The sequence below is a fragment of the Scyliorhinus torazame genome, chromosome 2 (assembly GCF_047496885.1).
Source record: "Scyliorhinus torazame isolate Kashiwa2021f chromosome 2, sScyTor2.1, whole genome shotgun sequence".
NCBI lineage: Eukaryota > Metazoa > Chordata > Chondrichthyes > Carcharhiniformes > Scyliorhinidae > Scyliorhinus > Scyliorhinus torazame.
The window spans coordinates 218,274,209-218,297,265 of record NC_092708.1 but is presented as its reverse complement, the minus strand read 5'-3'; the positions used below and the strand labels follow the sequence as shown (position 1 = coordinate 218,297,265).

The following is a 23,057-nucleotide window of genomic DNA, read 5'->3' as shown; positions in this document are numbered from 1 at the left end:
CCAGCAGCCCTGCTCTGCCTGCCTTGCCCGGGCCCAGCACCGCGGCTCTGCCTGCCTTGCCCGGGCCCAGCACCCCTGCTCTGCCTGCCTTGCCCAGGCCCAGCACCCCTGCTCTGCCTGCCTTGCCCGGGCCCAGCACCCCTGCTCTGCCGGCCTTGCCCGGGCCCAGCACCCCTGCTCTGCCTGCCTTGCCCGGGCCCAGCACCCCTGCTCTGCCTGCCTTGCCCGGGCCCAGCACCCCTGCTCTGCCTGCCTTGCCCGGGCCTAGCACCCCTGCTCTGCCTGCCTTGCCCGGGCCCAGCACCCCTGCTCTGCCTGCCTTGCCCGGGCCCAGCACCCCTGCTCTGCCTGCCTTGCCCGGGCCCAGCACCCCTGCTCTGCCTGCCTTGCCCGGGCCCAGCACCCCTGCTCTGCCTGCCTTGCCCGGGCCCAGCAGCCCTGCTCTGCCTGCCTTGCCCAGGCCCAGCAGCCCTGCTCTGCCTGCCTTGCCCATGCCCAGCAGCCCTGCTCCGCCTGCCTTGCCCGGGCCCAGCACCCCTGCTCTGCCTGCCTTGCCCAGGCCCAGCAGCCCTGCTCTGCCTGCCTTGCCCGGGCCCAGCACCCCTGCTCTGCCTGCCTTGCCCAGGCCCAGCACCCCTGCTCTGCCTGCCTTGCCCGGGCCCAGCACCACGGCTCTGCCTGCCTTGCCCGGGCCCAGCACCCCTGCTCTGCCTGCCTTGCCCAGGCCCAGCACCCCTGCTCTGCCTGCCTTGCCCGGGCCCAGCACCCCTGCTCTGCCTGCCTTGCCCGGGTCCAGCACCCCTGCTCTGCCTGCCTTGCCCGGGCCCAGCAACGCAGCTCTGCCTGCCTTGCCCGGGCCCAGCACCCCTGCTCTGCCTGCCTTGCCCGGGCCCAGCACCCCTTCTCTGCCTGCCTTGCCCGGGCCCAGCACCCCTGCTCTGCCTGCCTTGCCCGGGCCCAGCAGCCCTGCTCTGCCTGCCTTGCCCAGGCCCAGCACCCCTGCTCTGCCTGCCTTGCCCGGGCCCAGCGCCACTGCTCTGCCTGCCTTGCCCGGGCCCAGCACCGCTGCTCTGCCTGCCTTGCCCGGGCCCAGCACTCCTGCTCTGCCTGCCTTGCCCGGGCCCAGCACTCCTGCTCTGCCTGCCTTGCCCGGGCCCAGCACCCCTGGTCTGCCTGCCTTGCCTGGGCCCAGCACCCCTGCTCTGCCTGCCTTGCCCGGGCCCAGCACCCCTGCTCTGCCTGCCTTGCCCGGGCCCAGCACTGCGGCTCTGCCTGCCTTGCCCGGGCCCAGCACCCCTGCTCTGCCTGCCTTGCCCGGGCCCAGCAGCCCTGCTCTGCCTGCCTTGCCCGGGCCCAGCACACCTGCTCTGCCTGCCTTGCCCGGGCCCAGCACCGCGGCTCTGGCTGCCTTGCCCGGGCCCAGCACCCCTGCTCTGCCTGCCTTGCCCAGGCCCAGCACCCCCGGTCTGCCTGCCTTGCCCGGGCCCAGCACTCCTGCTCTGCCTGCCTTGCCCGGGCCCAGCACTCCTGCTCTGCCTGCCTTGCCCGGGCCCAGCACCGCGGCTCTGCCTGCCTTGCCCGGGCCCAGCACCCCTGCTCTGCCTGCCTTGCCCGGGCCCAGCACCCCTGCTCTGCCTGCCTTGCCCGGGCCCAGCGCCCCTGCTCTGCCTGCCTTGCCCGGGCCCAGCACCGCGGCTCTGCCTGCCTTGCCCGGGCCCAGCACCCCTGCTCTGCCGGCCTTGCCTGGGCCCAGCACCGCGGCTCTGCCTGCCTTGCCCGGGCCCAGCACCGCGGCTCTGCCTGCCTTGCCCAGGCCCAGCGCCCCTGCTCTGCCTGCCTTGCCCGGGCCCAGCAGCCCTGCTCTGCCTGCCTTGCCCAGGCCCAGCACCGCGGCTCTGCCTGCCTTGCCCAGGCCCAGCGCCCCTGCTCTGCCTGCCTTGCCCGGGCCCAGCAGCCCTGCTCTGCCTGCCTTGCCCAGGCCCAGCACCGCGGCTCTGCCTGCCTTGCCCAGGCCCAGCGCCCCTGCTCTGCCTGCCTTGCCCGGGCCCAGCACCGCGGCTCTGCCTGCCTTGCCCGGGCCCAGCACCCCTGCTCTGCCTGCCTTGCCCGGGCCCAGCAGCCCTGCTCTGCCTGCCTTGCCCGGGCCCAGCACACCTGCTCTGCCTGCCTTGCCCGGGCCCAGCACCGCGGCTCTGCCTGCCTTGCCCGGGCCCAGCACCCCTGCTCTGCCTGCCTTGCCCAGGCCCAGCACCCCCGGTCTGCCTGCCTTGCCCGGGCCCAGCACTCCTGCTCTGCCTGCCTTGCCCGGGCCCAGCACTCCTGCTCTGCCTGCCTTGCCCAGGCCCAGCACCGCGGCTCTGCCTGCCTCGCCCGGGCCCAGCACCCCTGCTCTGCCTGCCTTGCCCGGGCCCAGCAGCCCTGCTCTGCCTGCCTTGCCCAGGCCCAGCGCCCCTGCTCTGCCTGCCTTGCCCGGGCCCAGCACCGCGGCTCTGCCTGCCTTGCCCGGGCCCAGCACCCCTGCTCTGCCGGCCTTGCCTGGGCCCAGCACCGCGGCTCTGCCTGCCTTGCCCGGGCCCAGCACCGCGGCTCTGCCTGCCTTGCCCGGGCCCAGCGCCCCTGCTCTGCCTGCCTTGCCCGGGCCCAGCAGCCCTGCTCTGCCTGCCTTGCCCAGGCCCAGCACCGCGGCTCTGCCTGCCTTGCCCAGGCCCAGCGCCCTTGCTCTGCCTGCCTTGCCCGGGCCCAGCAGCCCTGCTCTGCCGGCCTTGCCCGGGCCCAGCACCCCTGCTCTGCCTGCCTTGCCCGGGCCCAGCACCCCTGCTCTGCCTGCCTTGCCCGGGCCTAACACCCCTGCTCTGCCTGCCTTCCCCAGCACCCCTGCTCTGACTGCCTTGCCCAGGCCCAGCAGCCCTGCTCTGCCTGCCTTGCCCGGGCCCAGCACCGCGGCTCTGCCTGCCTTGCCCGGGCCCAGTACCCCTGCTCTGCCTGCCTTGCCCAGGCCCAGCACCCCTGCTCTGCCTGCCTTGCCCGGGCCCAGCTGCCCTGCTCTGCCTGCCTTGCCCGGGCCCAGCACCCCTGCTCTGCTGGCCTTGCCCGGGCCCAGCGCCCCTGCTCTGCCTGCCTTGCCCGGGCCCAGCAGCCCTGCTCTGCCGGCCTTGCCCGGGCCCAGCACCCCTGCTCTGCCTGCCTTGCCCGGGCCCAGCACCCCTGCTCTGCCTGCCTTGCCCGGGCCTAACACCCCTGCTCTGCCTGCCTTCCCCAGCACCCCTGCTCTGACTGCCTTGCCCAGGCCCAGCAGCCCTGCTCTGCCTGCCTTGCCCGGGCCCAGCACCGCGGCTCTGCCTGCCTTGCCCGGGCCCAGTACCCCTGCTCTGCCTGCCTTGCCCAGGCCCAGCACCCCTGCTCTGCCTGCCTTGCCCGGGCCCAGCTGCCCTGCTCTGCCTGCCTTGCCCGGGCCCAGCACCCCTGCTCTGCCGGCCTTGCCCGGGCCCAGCACCCCTGCTCTGCCTGCCTTGCCCGGGCCCAGCACCCCTGCTCTGCCTGCCTTGCCCGGGCCTAGCACCCCTGCTCTGCCTGCCTTGCCCGGGCCCAGCACCGCGGCTCTGCCTGCCTTGCCCAGACCCAGCACCCCTGCTCTGCCTGCCTTGCCCGGGCCCAGTACCCCTGCTCTGCCTGCCTTGCCCGGGCCCAGCAGCCCTGCTCTGCCTGCCTTGCCCGGGCCCAGCAGCCCTGCTCTGCCTGCCTTGCCCGGGCCCAGCAGCCCTGCTCTGCCTGCCTTGCCCGGGCCCAGCAGCCCTGCTCTGCCTGCCTTGCCCAGGCCCAGCAGCCCTGCTCTGCCTGCCTTGCCCGGGCCCAGCAGCCCTGCTCTGCCTGCCTTGCCCGGGCCCAGCAGCCCTGCTCTGCCTGCCTTGCCCGGGCCCAGCAGCCCTGCTCTGCCTGCCTTGCCCGGGCCCAGCAGCCCTGCTCTGCCTGCCTTGCCCGGGCCCAGCACCGCGGCTCTGCCTGCCTTGCCCGGGCCCAGCACCCTTGCTCTGCCTGCCTTGCCCGGGCCCAGCAGCCCTGCTCTGCCTGCCTTGCCCGGGCCCAGCACCGCGGCTCTGCCTGCCTTGCCCGGGCCCAGCACCCCTGCTCTGCCTGCCTTGCCCAGGCCCAGCACCCCTGCTCTGCCTGCCTTGCCCGGGCCCAGCACCCCTGCTCTGCCGGCCTTGCCCGGGCCCAGCACCCCTGCTCTGCCTGCCTTGCCCGGGCCCAGCACCCCTGCTCTGCCTGCCTTGCCCGGGCCCAGCACCCCTGCTCTGCCTGCCTTGCCCGGGCCTAGCACCCCTGCTCTGCCTGCCTTGCCCGGGCCCAGCACCCCTGCTCTGCCTGCCTTGCCCGGGCCCAGCACCCCTGCTCTGCCTGCCTTGCCCGGGCCCAGCACCCCTGCTCTGCCTGCCTTGCCCGGGCCCAGCACCCCTGCTCTGCCTGCCTTGCCCGGGCCCAGCAGCCCTGCTCTGCCTGCCTTGCCCAGGCCCAGCAGCCCTGCTCTGCCTGCCTTGCCCATGCCCAGCAGCCCTGCTCCGCCTGCCTTGCCCGGGCCCAGCACCCCTGCTCTGCCTGCCTTGCCCAGGCCCAGCAGCCCTGCTCTGCCTGCCTTGCCCGGGCCCAGCACCCCTGCTCTGCCTGCCTTGCCCAGGCCCAGCACCCCTGCTCTGCCTGCCTTGCCCGGGCCCAGCACCGCGGCTCTGCCTGCCTTGCCCGGGCCCAGCACCCCTGCTCTGCCTGCCTTGCCCAGGCCCAGTACCCCTGCTCTGCCTGCCTTGCCCGGGCCCAGCACCCCTGCTCTGCCTGCCTTGCCCGGGCCCAGCACCCCTGCTCTGCCTGCCTTGCCCGGGCCCAGCACCCCTGCTCTGCCTGCCTTGCCCGGGCCCAGCACAGCAGCTCTGCCTGCCTTGCCCGGGCCCAGCACCCCTGCTCTGCCTGTCTTGCCCGGGCCCAGCACCCCTGCTCTGCCTGCCTTGCCCGGGCCCAGCACCCCTGCTCTGCCTGCCTTGCCCAGGCCCAGCACCCCTGCTCTGCCTGCCTTGCCCGGGCCCAGCACTGCGGTTCGGCCTGCCTTGCCCGGGCCCAGCACCCCTGCTCTGCCTGCCTTGCCCAGGCCCAGCACCCCTGCTCTGCCTGCCTTGCCCGGGCCCAGCACTCCTGCTCTGCCTGCCTTGCCCAGGCCCAGCAGCCCTGCTCTGCCTGCCTTGCCCGGGCCCAGCACCCCTGCTCTGCCTGCCTTGCCCGGGCCCAGCAACCCTGCTCTGCCTTCCTTGCCCGGGCCCAGCACCGCTGCTCCAGCTGGCCCATGCTCAGGGCCCTGAATCCTATCTCTTTGTTGCTCTTCCAATCACAGGCTAGTTTCACTAGTGAGCCTATCAGCAGCAGACTCCGGGAGGAACCAGCCTGTGATTGGATCTGAGCAGCTTCACAGCATTTGTCAAACATCAGTCACTCGAATGTCTAGGTTTGGCGCTCGGGCCAACACTGAGTTTACAAATTAGCTTGAAATCAAATGTGTCGCATAGCACTCGCCGTGCTCAGCAGAACCACACTGAAATGTTGAGCTGAATCTTTAGGGCCCGAGTTGTCTGAGGCTAACTGGAATGTTTCCACTCAGCCTCCAGGTGCCTGGAAGTGTTGGGGAGCAGTCCAGCTGCCTTGTGTTGACCTCCCAGTAGCAGACCATGATGCCAGTGCAGTGTTTCAAGCCCTCACAAATAGGCCATTCAGCCCCTTGAACCTGCTCTGCTGTTTGATAATATCACGGCTGATTTGATTGGCGCCTCAACTCTACTCTCCTTCTGTCATTCCCCCCCCCCCCCCCTCCCCCTCCCCCTCCCCTCCCCCAACCCTTGACTCTGTTGTCAAACATATATCTAACTCACCTCAGTTTTAAATGGGCGACCCTGAATTTTTAAACTGTGTCCCCCGTTTGTAGACCCGCTGAAAAGGGGAAATGTTCTCTCAGGATCCACTCTATATCGAGGCCCCTCAAGACAGTATATGTTAAAGTAAGATCAGCTCTCATTCTTCTGAGCTCTAATGAGTGTAACCCCAGCCTGCTCAACATGCATCTTCTACAGTGAAGACGGACAACAAAATGCCATTTCTTTTTCTCATTATAAGTTCTCCAGTTGCACCCTCTTAGAGACTAATGCTCACCTTAGTTACCCTTCTTTTTTAAATACTTGCAGAATCTCCACTGTGATTGGGATTTACCGGCCGCATCCCGCCGGTTTGGGGTCGGTAGATCAAGAGAGAGGCCTCCCCTGGGATTCCCGATGGTCATGATGCCTCCGAGATGTCACGATATGTGGGCCATTGTAGGAGGGATCCCGACTCACACAGTTAAGTGAGTTGAAGTACTCACTTAACTGCGCTGACGCCGGTTTGAACGTCACTCCGGGATCTAGTCGGCCTCACAGAGGAGACCCCAGCTGAGTGCCAATTAGCCCCGGTTCCCACGAATGGGGACAGGCATACAGGCACTTGCGCAGATCTCCCAGGCGATCGGAGGCCCCCAGGTGGTGCCTTGGCTGGGTCCCACACCGCTGCACCAGCTACCTCGCCTGGGTACCACACCACTGCTCTGCCTGCCTCACCGAGGCCCAGGCGAGGCAGGCACAGCAGCAGAGCAGTGGTGCGAGGTCAGGCCAGGAAGCTGCAGTGGCAGTGCGTAGCCGGGTGAGGCAGTTGGAGCAGCAGTACTGGAGCCCAGGTGAGGCCGCTGGAGAAACGGTACGCGGCCCAGCAGCAGTGGTGCCCACACAGAGGCAGCTGGAGCAGCCGTGTGGGGGGTCGCCTACCCCCCCCCCCCCCTTAAACAGATCCTTAAAGGCAACGATGAATGGCTTCCACCTGGAGTAAACCTTTCCCCCGACCCTCTGATGGCATACTTGATTTTTTTCCAATTCTGCCAAGTCCCCCAAACAGGCTGAGGCCCTCTGTGGCTCCGCCGACCTCCATCCAAGCAGGACTCATCGCTGTGTAGTCAGAGAAGTGAAGGCTGAGACGTCAGCCCTCTTCCCCTCAAGACGTTCCAATCAAGTCCGACACCCCAAAAATCGCCACCAGTGGGCCCAGCTGCAGCCTAATCCCCACGATCCCTGACATGGTCTCGAAGAACGAGACCCAGAACTCAACCAATTTTGTGCAGGACCAGGACATGTGTGAGTGGTTCGCCAACCCCCTTAGACACTGTTCACAAATTCCCTCTACGCCAGGGAAGAACCCACTCATACGCGCTCTAGTCATGTGCACTGGATGGACTTATTTAAATTGTACAGGCTCAGCCCGGCACAAGAGGAAGTAGAGTTTATTCTATTTCACTTCAGACCACTCTCTCCAGCCCCAGGCCCAATTCCTCTTCCTAATTCCTCTTTATTTCCTCTAACGGAGCCTTCCCTCTCTCCAGCAGCCACCCACATACTTCAGAAGTCTTCACTTATCCCAACTTATCACAAGACAGCATCCTGTGCATCAGTGCAAGTCTCGGTCCATGGAGATGATTTCTCCAGGTACCTTCCCCCTAAATGGGGACATGACCACATTCAAAAGTCGCCTGATATTGGCCGACAACTGCTGGCCCTTAACAAATCCGGTCTGGTCAGAAATTACCTCTGGCAAACAACCCTCCAGATGCTTCACCAGAACCGTAGCGAATACCTTTGCATTGGTATTCGGTAAAGAGATAGGCCCATAGGGCCCATAGGACCCTCACTCCACAGGATCCTTGTCCGTCTTCAGCATCAGGGAGATCGGCACCTGTGGCAACGTGGCCGGCAGCTCTCCCCATAACAGTCATTGAACATCCCCAATAAATGTGCTTCCAGTAAATGTTGCAAACTACCTGTAAAATTCCACCGGGAAACCATCCAGCCTCGCTGCCTTCCCCAATTGCATGGAACTAAAAGACACATAACCTCCTCCAGCCCCAATGGTGCCTCCAACCTCTGTCCCCATCACTGTCTCCACTACCAGGAAGTCCAACCTATCCAGAAACTGTTCCATCCCCGATCCATCCTCCAGGGCTCAGTCTTATACAGCTCCCGGTAGAAAGCCCCAAAGGCACCATTAATCTTGGCCAGTGCTGTCACCAGCCCTCCCCCTCGTCCTTACCCTATCTCTCATGTGGCCGCCACCCCAATAAGACCCGCATGCTAGTGATCAGCGAGGTGAAGGTGAAAATATCTGCCCCTGCACCTGCCTGCAACTCGGACCGGACCAACACCCTGAAAATGGCTTCCAGGGGACCAAGCACCACATCCAGATGTAAAACCTGTGAAATGGTGCTGAATACATCCCGCCAATACCTCTCCAGCCTCGGGCAGGCAATACCTGCCGCCAATACCTCTCCAGCTTCGGGCAGGCAATACCTCCCGCCAATACCTCTCCAGCCTCGGGCAGGCAATACCTCCCGCCAATACCTCTCCAGCTTCGGGCAGGCAATACCTCCCGCCAATACCTCTCCAGCTTCGGTCAGGCAATACCTGCCGCCAATACCTCTCCAGCTTCGGGCAGGCAATACCTCCCGCCAATACCTCTCCAGCTTCGGGCAGGCAATACCTCCCGCCAATACCTCTCCAGCTTCGGGCAGGCAATACCTCCCGCCAATACCTCTCCAGCCTCGGTCAGGCAATACCTCCCGCCAATACCTCTCCAGCTTCGGGCAGGCAATACCTCCCGCCAATACCTCGCCAGCCTCGGGCAGGCAATACCTCCTGCCAATACCTCTCCAGCTTCGGGCAGGCAATACCTCCCGCCAATACCTCTCCAGCTTCGGGCAGGCAATACCTCCCGCCAATACCTCTCCAGCCTCGGTCAGGCAATACCTCCCGCCAATACCTCTCCAGCTTCGGGCAGGCAATACCTCCCGCCAATACCTCTCCAGCTTCGGGCAGGCAATACCTCCCGCCAATACCTCGCCAGCCTCGGGCAGGCAATAGCTCCCGCCAATACCTCTCCAGCCTCGGCCAGGCAATACCTCCCGCCAATACCTCTCCAGCTTCGGGCAGGCAATACCTCCCGCCAATACCTCTCCAGCTTCGGGCAGGCAATACCTCCCGCCAATACCTCGCCAGCCTCGGGCAGGCAATACCTCCCGCCAATACCTCTCCAGCCTCGGTCAGGCAATACCTCCCGCCAATACCTCTCCAGCTTCGGGCAGGCAATACCTCCCGCCAATACCTCTCCAGCTTCGGGCAGGCAATACCTCCCGCCAATACCTCTCCAGCTTCGGGCAGGTCCAAAACATATGCACAAGATGTCACACTGCTTCCTGCTGGTTCCAAACTGGCCAGCTTTATTTATACTTGGAGTTTACTAATGGTTTCTCCGCCCCCCTCATTGGGGAAGCTCATACTCCCACAGGATTGTGGGATTGTCATTAGTCCCCAGCCAATGGTAAGCAGGCAGGTTATAACAACAACTTTCAATTGTTTCAGTCCCAACCTTGCACATGAAGTTGAGGCATTCACCCTTCGCAACACCTCACACCACAGTCCCTCTTCCATCACCCTCCCAGCTCTTCCCATTTTGCCTGTGGCTACCCTATCCTCCTTCAGGATCTTGCCACCACAACCTCCTTGTCCAACCCCCCTCCCGCTGACAGTACGGTCTCCAACAACGGGAAGGCTGCCGCTATAGGGAACGTCAGGAAGACCAAAATCTCAGACCTGCAGGTATAAATCCCTCTCCCTGCGCCAAACCAACTTCTCTCCCAACTCCGCCAAGCTCGTGAATCATCCCCCAAGAAACAGATCTTTCATCTCCTTCTCTCGTCCCATCCCCGAAACCACACGTCCATCCTTCCCTTCTTGAACCCATGATTCCCCCTAATCGGTATCCCCCTGACCCAGCTCCCAGCTTAAAATGTTGCCTGAACTGCCTCCAGAACTTCAAAATGGCCACCACCACTGGACTCACCGAATACTCACCTGGTGTCATTGCCAGCGCCCACAACCCCAACCCCCTACATGAGCCCTCCTACATCTTAACCCATCGGACCTCCTCCTCCTTAACCCAGCCCTGCACCTTCTCCACATTCGCCGCCCAGTAATAGTACAGTAAGTTTGGGAGGCCTAGCCGTCTCCCTGCCTGTCGCCCTCTCTGCAAGACCCATTTTCCTAATCCTGGCCATCGCTCCCCCCCAAAGTAAACAAGGTAATCAATTTTTCCGCCTCCTTAAAGAAGGATTTCAGTAGGAAGACCGGCAGGCACTGAAATAGGAACAAAAATCGCAGCAACACATTAATTTTAACTGTCTCCACCCAGCCCGCCAACGACAGAGGTAGGTTGTCCCACCTTGCCAAATCAACCTTCACCCTCCCCACCAAACTAGTAAAATTACACCTTCGGAGCCCAGCCAATCCTGTGCCAGCTGTACCCCCAAATACCTAAAGTGGGTTGCCGCCAGACGAAATGTCAGCCCACCCACCACCCCTGCTCCCAGCTGGGAGACCATAAAGTACTCGCTCTTGCCTAGGTTCAGTTAATATCCCGAGATCTCAGGAGCAGTCCCATTATACTCCCCCCCCCCCCCTTCATGCTCAGCACCAAAAAATACAGTAGCAGATCATCAGCATACAAGGACCCCCTCTGCTTCCTATCCACCACCCCTTCCCCCTCCCCTCACATAAGTCGTCGGCGTACAGCGAGACCATGCGTTCCAACCTCCTCTACCTATTCCTCCCCATGTATTCGAGGAACGCGGAGCCATGACTAGTGGCTCTGTTTATCCCTGTCTGATACCCCGGTAAAGCCGAAAGGGGTCAGAAGTCACTTTGTTAGTGCAAACACTGGCAAATGGGACCGTATACAACAGCCGCGTCCATGCTATAATGCCCAGCCCAAATCCAAGTTATTCTAATATCACAAACAGACAGTCCCACTGAACCTGGTCAAATGCTTTCTCGTCATCAGGCAAGATTATGATTTCCGGAACCCAACCTTCCCCTGGTGTAAGCACCACATTCAACAGTTGTCTCCCGTTGTCGTCAACCTCTGTCCCTTAACAATACCCATTTGTTTTTTTCCCACCACCTCTGGCAGACAAGGTCCCAATCTTAACGCCGACACCTTCGCTAACAGCTTTGTGTCCACCTTTAACAGGGAGATTGGTCGATATGGCCCACAGTCTAAGGGGTCTTTGTCTTTTTTCAAGACTAGAGAAATTAAAGCCTGCCTCAGCATCTGGGGCATAGCACCTCTCTCCAAGGAGTCCCTGAACATCCCTAACAAGAGAGGGGCTAATAGGTTTATGAATTTTCGACAAAATTCCACCGGGATCCTGTCAGGTCCCAGGGCTTTCCCGCCTGCATCAATTTCAGCGCCTACTTGATCTCATCCAACTCCAGCGGAGCTTCAAGGTCCTCTCGTATCTCCCCCTCTACCTTGGGAAACTCCAACTCACCCAGGAATTCCACCATACTTTTCCTATCCCGTGGAGGTTCGGACTGGTGTAGATTTTGGTAAAAGGTCTTAAATACCTCATTTACTTCTTCCTGAACTGAGACCAGCCCCCATCCCGCATCCTAATCTGGGCAATCTCCCTCTCAGCCTCCTGTTTCTTGAGTTGATATGCCAGGAGCTGACTCACTTTCTCCCCATATTCATAAATAGCCCCCTTAGCTCGCCTCAGCTGTCATACCGCCCTACATGTAGAGATCAGATTAAACTCCGTTTGCCATTTTCTCCTCTCTGCTAATAGTTCTGGGGATGGACTGTCCGCATACTTACAATCTACCTCTATAATATCGTCGACTAGTTTTTCCCGCTCCCTCCTAGCCTCCAGCTATGTATTTTGGACCCATTAGGGGGCACTGGCAGAATTTGGCCGGTTTTCCCGATATAAACTGAACATGGGAAAGAGCAAGGTGTTCCCGATTGAGACCAGAGGGCAGGAGAGGAGGTTGGGGAAGCTGCCGTTCAAGGTGGTGGGGGCAAGTTTTAGGTACTTTGGCATTCAGGCAGCACAGGCCTGGGCACAACTGCTTACGGTGAATTTGGCTCGGTTGGTGGAGCAGATGAAGGGGGATTTTAAGAGGTGGGATGTGCTTAAGAGACGGGTGCAGACAGAGAAGATGACGGTGCTGCCAAGGTTCCTGTTTGCATTTCAGAACCTCCCGATCTTCATTTCGACGTAATTTAAAAAACATTTTTTTTTTTTTTTAATTTAAAAAAGGTCAATGCGTCAATCTCGGGGTTTATATGGATGGGGAACTCCCTGCGGGTCAAGCGAGTGTTTTTGGAACGGGCCGAGGAGGGGGAGGGTTGCCATTGCCAAATATAGTGAAATACTATTGGGCGGTTAACATCGCTATGGATAGGATGTGGATAGTGAGGCGGGGTCGGTATGCGGGGGGGGGGGGGCTTTCTTGCAGGGGGTTGGGTTTAGAGGCATTGTTGACAGCGCCTCTGTCATTCTGGCCGGCCAAGTACTCTGTGCGCCCAGTGGTGGCGTCAGTCTTGAGGCTTTGCAGGCAGCACTTGAGACTGGAGGGTGCCCCGGTGTGGGCACCGATTTGTGATAACCATAGGTTTGCACCGGGGTGGTGGGTGGCTGGACGTAACTTTCGGAGGTGGCGGCGGGCGGGGGTTGAGTGGTTTGGGGATTTGTTCGTAGGGGGCAGTTTTGCGAGCTTAGAGGACCTGGAGGACGAGTGAGGATGGGTTTAGAAAGTCTGGGACTTTGTGAGGAGAGAGGTGCCATCCTTTCCCAGGTTGCCTCCCTTGGGGCTGCAGCATAAGGTGCTGTCGCGGGAGGGCATAGGGGAGGGGTAGGTGTCAGAGGTTTATAAGGATCTGATGGACTGGGAGGGAGCCCCGATGGGAGATGTTAAACGGAAGTGGGAGGAGCTTGGGGGCATGGTGTAAGGTGGAGGCCGGGATGTGGGAAGAGGCCCTGCGGAGGGTGAACGCGTCCTCGTCATGTGCAAGGTTCAGCCTTATTCAGTTTAAAGTAGTTCAGAGGGCTCATATGGCTGTGGCATGGATGAGTAGGTTATTTGAGGGAGTAGAGGATAGATGTGGGCGGTGCGCGGGGAGGCCTGCAAACCATGTCCAAATGTTGTAAGCATGTCCGAAACTGAAGGAATTCTGGCAGGGGTTTGCTGACGTAATGTCCAAGGCATTGGGGGTAAAGATGACCCTGAGCCCAGAGGTAGCGATATTTGGGGTGTCGGACCCAGGAGTCCGGGAAAAGATGGCGACCCCTTCTATCTACATGGTGGAGCAGAGAAAGATAACTGGTCACTATCAGTCTTCCCCCTCCCCCCTCAACAGATAACCTATTGTCTCTTCTAACCCCCACCCCCTCACTTCTAATCCCCAACCCCTTACTTCTAACCCCCACCCCTCACTTCCCTCTAGACCCATCTAGCTTAACCAAACAGTCTCATCCCCCACGTGACCTCCGTTAACTAGCTAACTTTCTAGTGCTAGCAAGGTGACCATCCCTCCTAGGTCTTACCTATTCCTTAACCACCGATTCACTTCTTCCCCAAGTTCGTCTCTCCCCCTCCCTGATCCTCTCTCCTGCCCACAATAAACAAAAACCTTAAACTAAGGAAAGATACCCCCACCGTCCCAGCAACTACTAAGCCTATAAAAGGATAATCAAAAAAACAAAACAGAGGAAACGACCCCACCCAAACAACTCCACCATTAATCCAACTAATCCAACTCATAACAACATAAAACAGTAAAATAGTAACACCCCAACCATCCACCTGCATTCCTCAAGCCGCGCCCAGACCACAATCTCTGATAAAGTCCTCAACCTGCTCTGGAGTTTCGAAACAGAAATATTTTGAGTCAAACATGACTCTTAGCTTTGCTGGCTACACAGCCCCAAATCGCACTTTCAATTGAACAGGACCGTCTTCGCCTTATTGAAGACCGCCCATCGCTTCGCCAGTTCCGTGCCAGTGTCCTGGTAAATCCTTACCACGTAACTGTCCCAATTAATGTTCCGTGCTTTCTTGGCTCATTCCAAGACCTGCCCCTTTTCTGTAAACTGAAACCGAATGATCACTGCTCAAGATGGCTCATTCGGTCGCGGTCAAGGCCCTCAGTGCCCTTTCCAGCTCTGCGCAGCAAATACCAGAAGGAGGCCATTCAGCCAATTGAGTCTGCACTGGCCCTTGGAAAGGGCACCCTACCTAAGCCCACTCCTCCACCCTATCCCCATAACCTAGTAACCCCATTTAACCTTTTTGGACACTAAGGGCAATTTAGCATGGCCAATCCACCTAACCTGCACATCTTTGGACTGTGGGAGGAAACCGGAGCACCCGGAGGAAACCCAAAAATCACAAAAGGCTATACAGGTACAACAAGTAATTGGGAAAGCTAATAGAATGTCATTGTTTATTGTGAGGGGAATTGTTCATAAAAGTAGGGAGGTTATGCTTCAGTAGCACACGGTACTGGTAAGACCATATATGGAGTATTGTGCACAATACTGATTTCCTTACTTAAGGAAAGATGCGAAGCAGTTCAGGGGAGGTTTAAAAAATAAAAATAATCTGTATTGTCACAAGTAGGCTTATATTAACACTGCAATGAAGTTACTGTGAAAAGTCCTTAGTTGCCACACTCCGGCATCTGTTCAGGTACACAGAGGGAGAATTCAGAATGACCAATTCACCTCACAAGCGCGTCTTTCAGGACTTGTGGGAGGAAACCGGAACAAACCCACGCAGACACAGGGAGAACATGCAGACTCCGCACAGACGGTGACCCAAGCCAGGAATCGAACCTGGGGCCCTGGTGCTGTGAAGCAACAGTGCTAACCACTGTGCCGCCCTTGTTTACCACCGTCCAGTTGTCTTACGAGGAAAGATTGGAGAGGTTAGGTTTGTATCCACTGGAGTTTAAAAAGAGTGAGAGGTGACTTGATCAAAACCTTTAAGATCCTGTGGGGTATTGTTACGGTGGATTTGGAGAGGATGTTTCCTCGCGTTGGAGAATCTAGAACTAGAATTATTTCTCTCAGATTGTGGTGACTCTCTGGAACTCTTCCTCCAGTGATGCGGGTAGAAGAATCTTAGAATATTTTTAAGGCAGAGCTGGACAGGTTCTTGATTAATGAGGGTGAAGGCATAAGTGAGGGATTGAAGTTACAATCAAATCAGCCAAGATCTTATTTAATGACTTAAGGGGCCGAGTAGCCTACTCCTGCTCCTAATTTATGAGATCAGGAGCCGAGCTGCCCTGGTGGAACCCAAACTGAGCAAGTTCATTCTGAGTAAGTGCCATTCCTTAACACAGTCGCCAACACCTCCGATTACATCTGATGAGTGGGAGGAGATTGATGAGCAGTAACTGGCCCGATTGGATTTGTCATGTGTTTTATGGACAGGGTATAGCTGGGCAATTTTCAACATTGTAGGATAGTGGGGTTGCAGCTGTACTGGAACAGCTTGGCTACTGGCAAATAGTTTTGAAGCACAAGTTATGTATTAACATTAAAACAGCACCTCAGGCAGCAATAAAAAGGCTCCGGCTTTAGCATGATGGAGTTTTTTCTGCAGGATATTGATACCCGAAATGATTCAGTGACAACGATCTTCGCAATGAGTTTGAACATTCCCGTGTTCCCAATATCGAAATGCAAATACCTTCGTGAATAAAGGCCGGGTTGCCTACCTTTTCTAACAATTTTAGTTTTAACCTGGTCATCTGATCCACTAAAGAAGGATCTGCAGTTTCCATTCTCATTCAGGGGCAATGGTCTTCCGTGTGGGAGCGGGGATGAGTGGGGCCCGGGTTTGCTCCAGGTGAAGGGAGGAATGATGTGCCGGTGCACACCGTCCTGTCTTTCCGTCCCTTGAGTATTGCTGGTCTGGCCACAGTGGCCCCGGCGCCTCTCACTTCCCTCCTCTGCCCTGGTTGCTACCCCAGCTGTCTGTAAACAGGCGGTTGCTGCAGGAAAACACCCGCCTCTCTGAGGCCCCGCCTCACTACAAGCTGCGAGGCTGAGACATGCTGACAGCAGAGGCTGAAAACAACCAATGCGTTTTGAGAGCGCGGAAATTGTGGGGCTGGAGAAGGACATCCAGCTCCAATTCAAATCCCACTCATTTCACCCCCCTCTCAAGCCACACGTGATTGGCAGGACACAATTCTGGCCAGTTCCCAGTTGATTTTAATCGTCAATTTCAACCCTTTTCCTCCTCAGCTGACTTTCCAATGGAAGTTCTTAACTTTATTTTCCCGTTGATCGGCCTTTTCACTAAGATGAGAGTGAGGTCAGGTGTAATGCCTGGATTTGGTATGTCTCTCTTGTGGGGACATGAATTGGATTGAATTTGAATTGTTTTTTGGAGCAGGCAAGGAGCTGGATTAGGGGTTTGCCCCTGTCCACACTCTGAGCTCTGGCTTTGTAACTCTGATAAAGTAATTTTAAAAAGGTGATGCCATTGCAAATCCCTGGCTCCTTGCTGTATTTTGACCAATTCTTGATTCAACTGGAATTTCTCAGCCCCCCCCAACCACTCCATCTGCACATTTCGACCTAAGGTCAAATCATTAAAGCCACTTTGGGTGCTAAAGTCATTATAGGCACAGAAGGAGGCCATTCGGTCCATCAAATCTACGCTGACCGTCTGAAAGAGTTACCCCACCTATCCCCCTTGCATTGATCCTGACCAACCCACCTAATCTGCACATCTTTGGACTGTGGGAGGAAACCAGAGCACCTGGAGGAAACCCACACACACACACGGGGAGAACGTGTAAACTCCACACAGTCACCCAAGGCTGGGGTTGAACAGGGACCCTGGCACTGTGAGACAACAGTGCTAATCACTGTGCTAGCTACATCTCATTTAAACTCCAGAATACAATAGCTTTTCTTATTTCAAATTTCACTCCCAGTTACCTGTGCAAAAGTTCTTGTTTTCTACATTTCTTACCCCACAACCCCGAATCCACAGGGATCAGTTTTCCAACTATTTTGTGTAGGGATCAGTTTCCCAACCGCCTGCACTCTGTGACATTCAGGAATTCATAATTGAGCTCAAACCCAGAATCTTGATGATAGATCTGGGAAAATTGTTTCCACTGGCAGGCAGGTCACCAGCTGGAGAACACTGATTTGAAGAAATTAACAATAAAAAAAAGTTGGGATGGCAATTAGCAGTTTTGAATGGAGAGGGAGTTGTTAAGAACTAGAATGCTTTGCCTGGAAGGGTGGTGGAAGCAAGGTCAGTAGTGATTTTCAAAAGTGTATTGGATGACTAAATTGGATCTTGGAACCTAGAGTAGAATTTCAAAATCTGCTGATGATATCAAACCTGGAAGAGGTGTGGATGCTGACAATCGCCTGCAACAGGACTTCGAGAGGCTCACAGAATTGGCAGGCAAGTAACAAGTGGATTTGAGAACAAAGAATTATGAGGTCATGCATTTTGGAAGACTGGATAGGTAGCAGCAATATGGACTAAAAAGCAGTTCTAAAGGATGTGCAGGGTATCAGAGAGACCTGGGGTTCATGTGCATCCATCTTTGAAGGCGATTAGGAAAGCATGTGTGATCTCGGGCTTCATAAATAGAGGCACTGGGTACAATGCCAGGGAAATTATGTGGAACCTTTAGAAGGTTCTGGTTCAGCCTCAACCAGGTATTATGTCTAGCTCTGGTCACCCCACATGATGTGAGTGCCCTTGGTGCAGAAGAGGTTTGCCAGAATAGTTCCAGGAATGTGAATGTATAGGTTGGAGAAGCTGGGGTTGCTCCCCTTGAAGGAGATTGAGGGAAATTTGGTGGGATTGTACTAGATTATGGCAGGTTTAGGAAAAGTAGACATTGTTCCCATTGGCCGATTGTTTCAGATCAATGGGAACACAGATTAAAGGTTCAGAGTAAGAAATGCAGGCTTATTGTGAGGAGAATTCATTTAAAGCAGCAAGTGATAAAGACCCAGAACTCAAAGGCCACAAGGTGGTTGCAGAAACAACCAATGATTTAAAAAGGAAATTAGGTCAGCGCTCGAACTGTTATGGGCCAGGGTTAGAGAACCCCAAAGTGTATCATGGAGTCCACCTGACCCACAACTTTTAATAGATTGTGGTATGGGGAGCACACGGCCCACTCTACAGGTGTGGTAGAGCAGAAATGGAAAAGTATTTTTAAAAATAAAACAATGTTTATTCTATGAAGTCAAGTTAACCTTTTAAAACATACAGTGAACATCTTAGCAACCATTAATTCAAATACAATCCCCAAAAATACAACACTAAGTAATCCTTTAAGGTTTCCTTTTCACATCCATCAGACTTGAAACACCTTTTACCAGAAGCACATCAGGTTAAAGTCACTACTGTTATTAGTTTTAAATCACCAGGATTGATTTACAGTCTTCAGATTACAGAGAGTGACTCTAATACACCTTCTGGCTGTGAATGCAGCTATCCATCTCTGGAAACAAAACTAAAACACACCCTGCAGCAAACAGCCTAAAACAAAAGTAAAAAGTTGACAGACAGCCCAGCTCCACCCACTCTCTGACATCACTGCAGTAATAAACACCCATTTCTTAAAGGTACTCTCACTACAGATACTTATATACACACCCATTTATAAACACCCATTTCTTACAGGTACTTTCACTACAGATGTTTATATACACACCCATTTATAAACACCCATTTCTTAAAGGCACTCTCACGTGACACCTCACCCAAGAAAAAAAATAAACCATCAACTTCAAGATGGTTTCATTTTTCACCTTTTCACTATCCTTTAAGAAATGCACACAGTAAATATACTTTCTCGTTTCAAAATAAACAACACATGCAAACAGGCATAATAATATAGTCCATTTTTTTCCCGTTTGTCTTCCTCCAACTGAAATCCTTCTCGATTGAGTCTCTTTGAACAAGAAGGTCTCTGCACGATCCGTCCATTTCTCTACGCCTCGGCATTTCTCTTTAAAGTCAGATACTTTAGTTCAATCTGATCACAGAGTCCCTTGCAATTCTCCAACACAGGAGCATTGGTTATCACAGCTTTTAGGCAGTCAAATGCCTGTTGAAAGTCCGCTGTCCATTGAAATTTTTGACATTTCTTCAGCATGTCCATCAATGGAGCAATCACGCTTCAAAACATTTGCACAAAGTTTGATCAAATCCACTCATACCAAGAAATCACAATATTTCCCTTTGTCTCAAGGGTATTGAAAACTCCTCAATAACTGTTGGTTTCACATCCCGTGTGACCATTCGACCCTGTCCGATTGTATGGCCAACGAAAGTGACTTGGGCTTTTCCAAATTAATTTTTGGCTAGGTTTAATCACCAAACCCGCCTCCTGAAGTCAATCGAATAACTCCATCAGATGTTTTAAATGTTCTTTCCATGTCTGGCTGAAAATTACCAGATCGTCGATGTATACCGCACAGTTGCATAATCCTGAAACAACTTTGTTAGTTAACTGTTGAAATGTAGCTGGGGCATTTTTCATGCCAAATGGCATAACTTTGAATTGGTATATACCATCTGGATTCACAAAAGCTGAAATCTCCTTCGCCCTTTCGGATAAAGGTACCTGCCAGGAGCCTTTAAGTAAATCCAATTTGGAAATAAAAGCAGATTGTCCCACTTTCTCAATGCAATCCTCCAAACGTGGGATAGGATAAGAGTCAATTCTTGTATCTGCATTAACCTTTCCATAGTCCACACACAAGGTTTAGGTACCATCACTATGGGTGAGCTCCATTGGCTGCAACCTACTTCAATTATGCCATTTTTAAGCATCTTTGTTAACCTGTGCCAATTTCAAAGGGGTAAGTCTATATGAATGTTGTTTGATTGGAACAGCATTTCCCACATCTACATCATGTATAGCCATTTTAGTACTTCCCAATTTATCTCTACAAACTTGCCCACGTGATATCAATAACTCTTTCAGGTCAGTCCATTTTTCCTCTGGAAGGTAACTCAACAATTTATCCCAATTTTTAAGAACATCCTCATTTTCCAATTTAATTTGAGGTATGTCAAATTCACAGTCATCTGGATTTGGTTCGTAATTTTGAGTTAGAATCATTAAAACCTCCTCCTTTTTCCCTCCTTCCCTTTCAAAGTACCTTTTAAGCATATTCACATGACACACTCGGTGAGTTTTCCTTCTATCTAGTGTTTTTACCACATAACTCATCTCACTTAATTTCCTTTCAATCTGATAAGATGCACAAAACCTTGCTTTTAAAGGTTCACCTATCACTGGTAACAACACTAAAACTTTATCTCCACTGGCAAAACTACGAACTTTAGATTTCCTGTCCACTACCCGTTTCATCACATTTTGTGCAACCTTTAAATGTTGTCTAGCCAATTCACCTGCTCTATTTAATTGTTCCCTAAAATTTGACACGTAATCCAATAATGTAAGTTCTGATTTCTCACTCAACAATTTTTCCTTGATCAATTTAAGTGGGCCTCTTACCTCATGACCAAAAATTAGTTCAAAAGGAACTTCCGGTTGCGGCGATGACCAGCTGAGTCGCACGTTTTGGCACCTCCCATTTTAACAGACTTTTGGGCTCTTATCGGGAGTCCCAACGGAAATTTTTCACGGCCAAACTCAGTGTGAGGCGATAAAGGAAGGAGTCCCCCCGGGTGTGGATGGAAAGAAGCGATAGTAGTGGCCAGATTGCGGAGGATCCTCTGGAGCAGTGGCAGAGAAGAGAAGGGAGTAGCAAGATGGCGGCTGAGGGAGCCCAGATGGTATGGGGCCCGGAACAGCAGGAGTTCCTCCGGCGATGTGTGGAGGAGCTCAAGAAGGAGGTGCTGGCGCCGATGTTGCTGGCGATTGAGGGATTGAAGGAGATGCAAAAGACCCAGGAGATGGAGCTCCGTGGAGTGAAGGCAAAGGCAGCCGAGAATGAAGACGAGATACAGGGCTTGGTGGTGAAGACGGAGACGCACGAGGCACTACATAAGAGGTGTATAGAAAGGCTGGAAGCCCTGGAAAATAGCTCGAGGAGGAAGAATTTAAGGATTTTGGGTCTTCCCGAAGGGTCAGAGGGAGCGGATGTTGGGGCGTAGGTGAGTATGATGTTCCATACTTTAATGGGAGCTGAGGCCCCGACGGGCCCCCTGGAAGTGGAGGGAGCATACCGGGTCCTCGTGAGAAGACCAAAGGCAGGGGAAACACCGCGAGCAATAGTGGTGAGATTCCACCACTACAAGGACAGGGAGATGGTCCTGAGATGGGCTAAGAAGACACGGAGTAGCAGGTGGGAGAACGCGGTGATCCGCGTGTATCAAGATTGGAGTGCGGAGGTGGCGAGAAGGAGGGCGAGTTTCAATCGAGCCAAGGCGGTGCTCCACAGGAAAAAAGTGAAATTTGGAATGCTGCAGCCGGCAAGACTGTGGGTTACACACCAGGGCAAACACCACTACTTCGAGACGGCGGAGGATGCGTGGGCATTTATTCAAGAAGAGAAGTTGGACTAGATTTGAGGAATGGATATTTGGAAAGAAGTAGCGAGGTGGTGGCAAGGAATTGTAAAGGGGGGAGAGGGGGAGGGCTTATCTGTAAAAATGTTGGACGGGAGAATTGTTTCTCCCCCACCCCCAGAGGGGGGGGGAACACGAAGAAAGGTGGGCGCCGGTGGGGAAGAGGACAGGGAAGGGGAGAGGGAACTGCGCCATTAGGGGCGGGGCCGAGAGGGAAGCGCGGGCTTTTCTCCCGCGCTACGGAAATTGTGGCGGGAAAAGTGGGCGCAGGAAGGAAGGGGGCCCCACACGCAGGAAGGCCAAGGGTAAACGGGGGAAGCCGAGGTCAGCCAGAGTTTGCTGACTCCCGGAAGCAATATGGGGGGAGCAATCAAGCTAGAAGGGAATCTAGCAGGGGGGGGGGATTAACTGGGTTGCTGCTGCTGAGGGTAAGGGGGAGCTGATATGGGATGGGATGGTCGGGACTTGAGGGCGCCGTCTGGGGGACAAACGGGTGCGTGGGACCCGGGTGAGGAGCTGGTTTAAAAAAGGGGATGGCGAGTCGACGATGGGGGGGGTAAAGGGCCCCCCAACCCGGTTGATCACGTGGAACATGAGAGGGTTGAACGGGCCAATTAAGAGGGCAAGGGTATTTGCGCACCTAAAGAGGCTGAAGGCGGATGTGGTTATGCTTCAAGAGACGCACCTGAAAGTGGCGGATCAGGTCAGATTAAGGAAAGGATGGGTGGGACAGGTTTTCCACTCAGGATTAGATGCAAAAAATAGAGGGGTGGCAATACTGGTGGGGAAACGGGTACTGTTTGAGGCTAAGACCATAGTGGCGGACAGTGGGGGCAGGTACGTGATGGTGAGTGGCAGATTGCAAGGTGAGGCGGTGGTGCTGGTGAACGTATATGCCCCGAACTGGGATGACGTGGGTTTTATGAAGCATATGTTGGGGCGCATCCCTGACCTAGAGATGGGAAATTTGGTATTGGGGGGGGACTTCAACACGGTGCTGGACCCAGGGCTGGACCGGTCCAGATCTAGGACCGGGAGGAGGCCGGCAGCGGTCAAGGTGCTTAAGGGGTTTATGGAGCAGATGGGAGGAGTAGATCCCTGGAGATTTGCTAGACCGAGGAGTAAGGAGTTTTCCTTCTTCTCCCACGTCCATAAAGTATATTCCCGGATAGACGTTTTTGTCCTGGGAAGGGTGTGATCCCGAAAGTGGCAGGAACGGAATATTCGGCTATAGCCGTTTCAGATCACGCCCCACACTGGGTGGATCTGGATCTAGATCTGGATCTAGGAGAGGAGAAGGAGCAGCGCCCACTTTGGAGATTAGACATGGGACTGTTGGCAGATGAGGGGGTATGTGGGAGGGTGAGGGGATGTATTGAAAGGTACCTAGAGGTCAACGATGATGGAGAGGTCCAGGTGGGAGTAGTATGGGAGGCGCTGAAAGCGGTGGTTAGCGGGGAGCTGATTTCCATAAGAGCCCACAAGGGGAAAGAAGAGGGGAAAGAAAGGGAGAGACTGATCGGGGAGATTCTGAGGGTGGATAGGCAATATGCGGAGGCCCCGGATGAAGGG

The 23,057-nt window shown here is 55.5% G+C and overlaps 1 protein-coding gene across 6 annotated transcripts in view; it reads right to left on the bottom strand.

The window, feature by feature from the left end:
- Positions 1-15,937, bottom strand: part of c2h21orf58 (chromosome 2 C21orf58 homolog) — a 165,863-nt gene extending 149,926 nt beyond the window's left edge. For 3 of the 6 annotated variants that reach the window (XM_072483950.1, XM_072483942.1, XM_072483951.1), the window contains exon 1: positions 15,670-15,935. In XM_072483950.1, the coding sequence (XP_072340051.1) occupies positions 15,670-15,741 (72 nt within the window). In that variant the 5' untranslated portion in view covers positions 15,742-15,935. Of the gene's footprint in view, positions 1-15,669 lie in introns of all 6 variants that reach the window. The other 3 variants (XM_072483952.1, XM_072483938.1, XM_072483945.1) reach the window with 3 other exon arrangements.
- Positions 15,938-23,057: the final 7,120 nt, after the last annotated feature.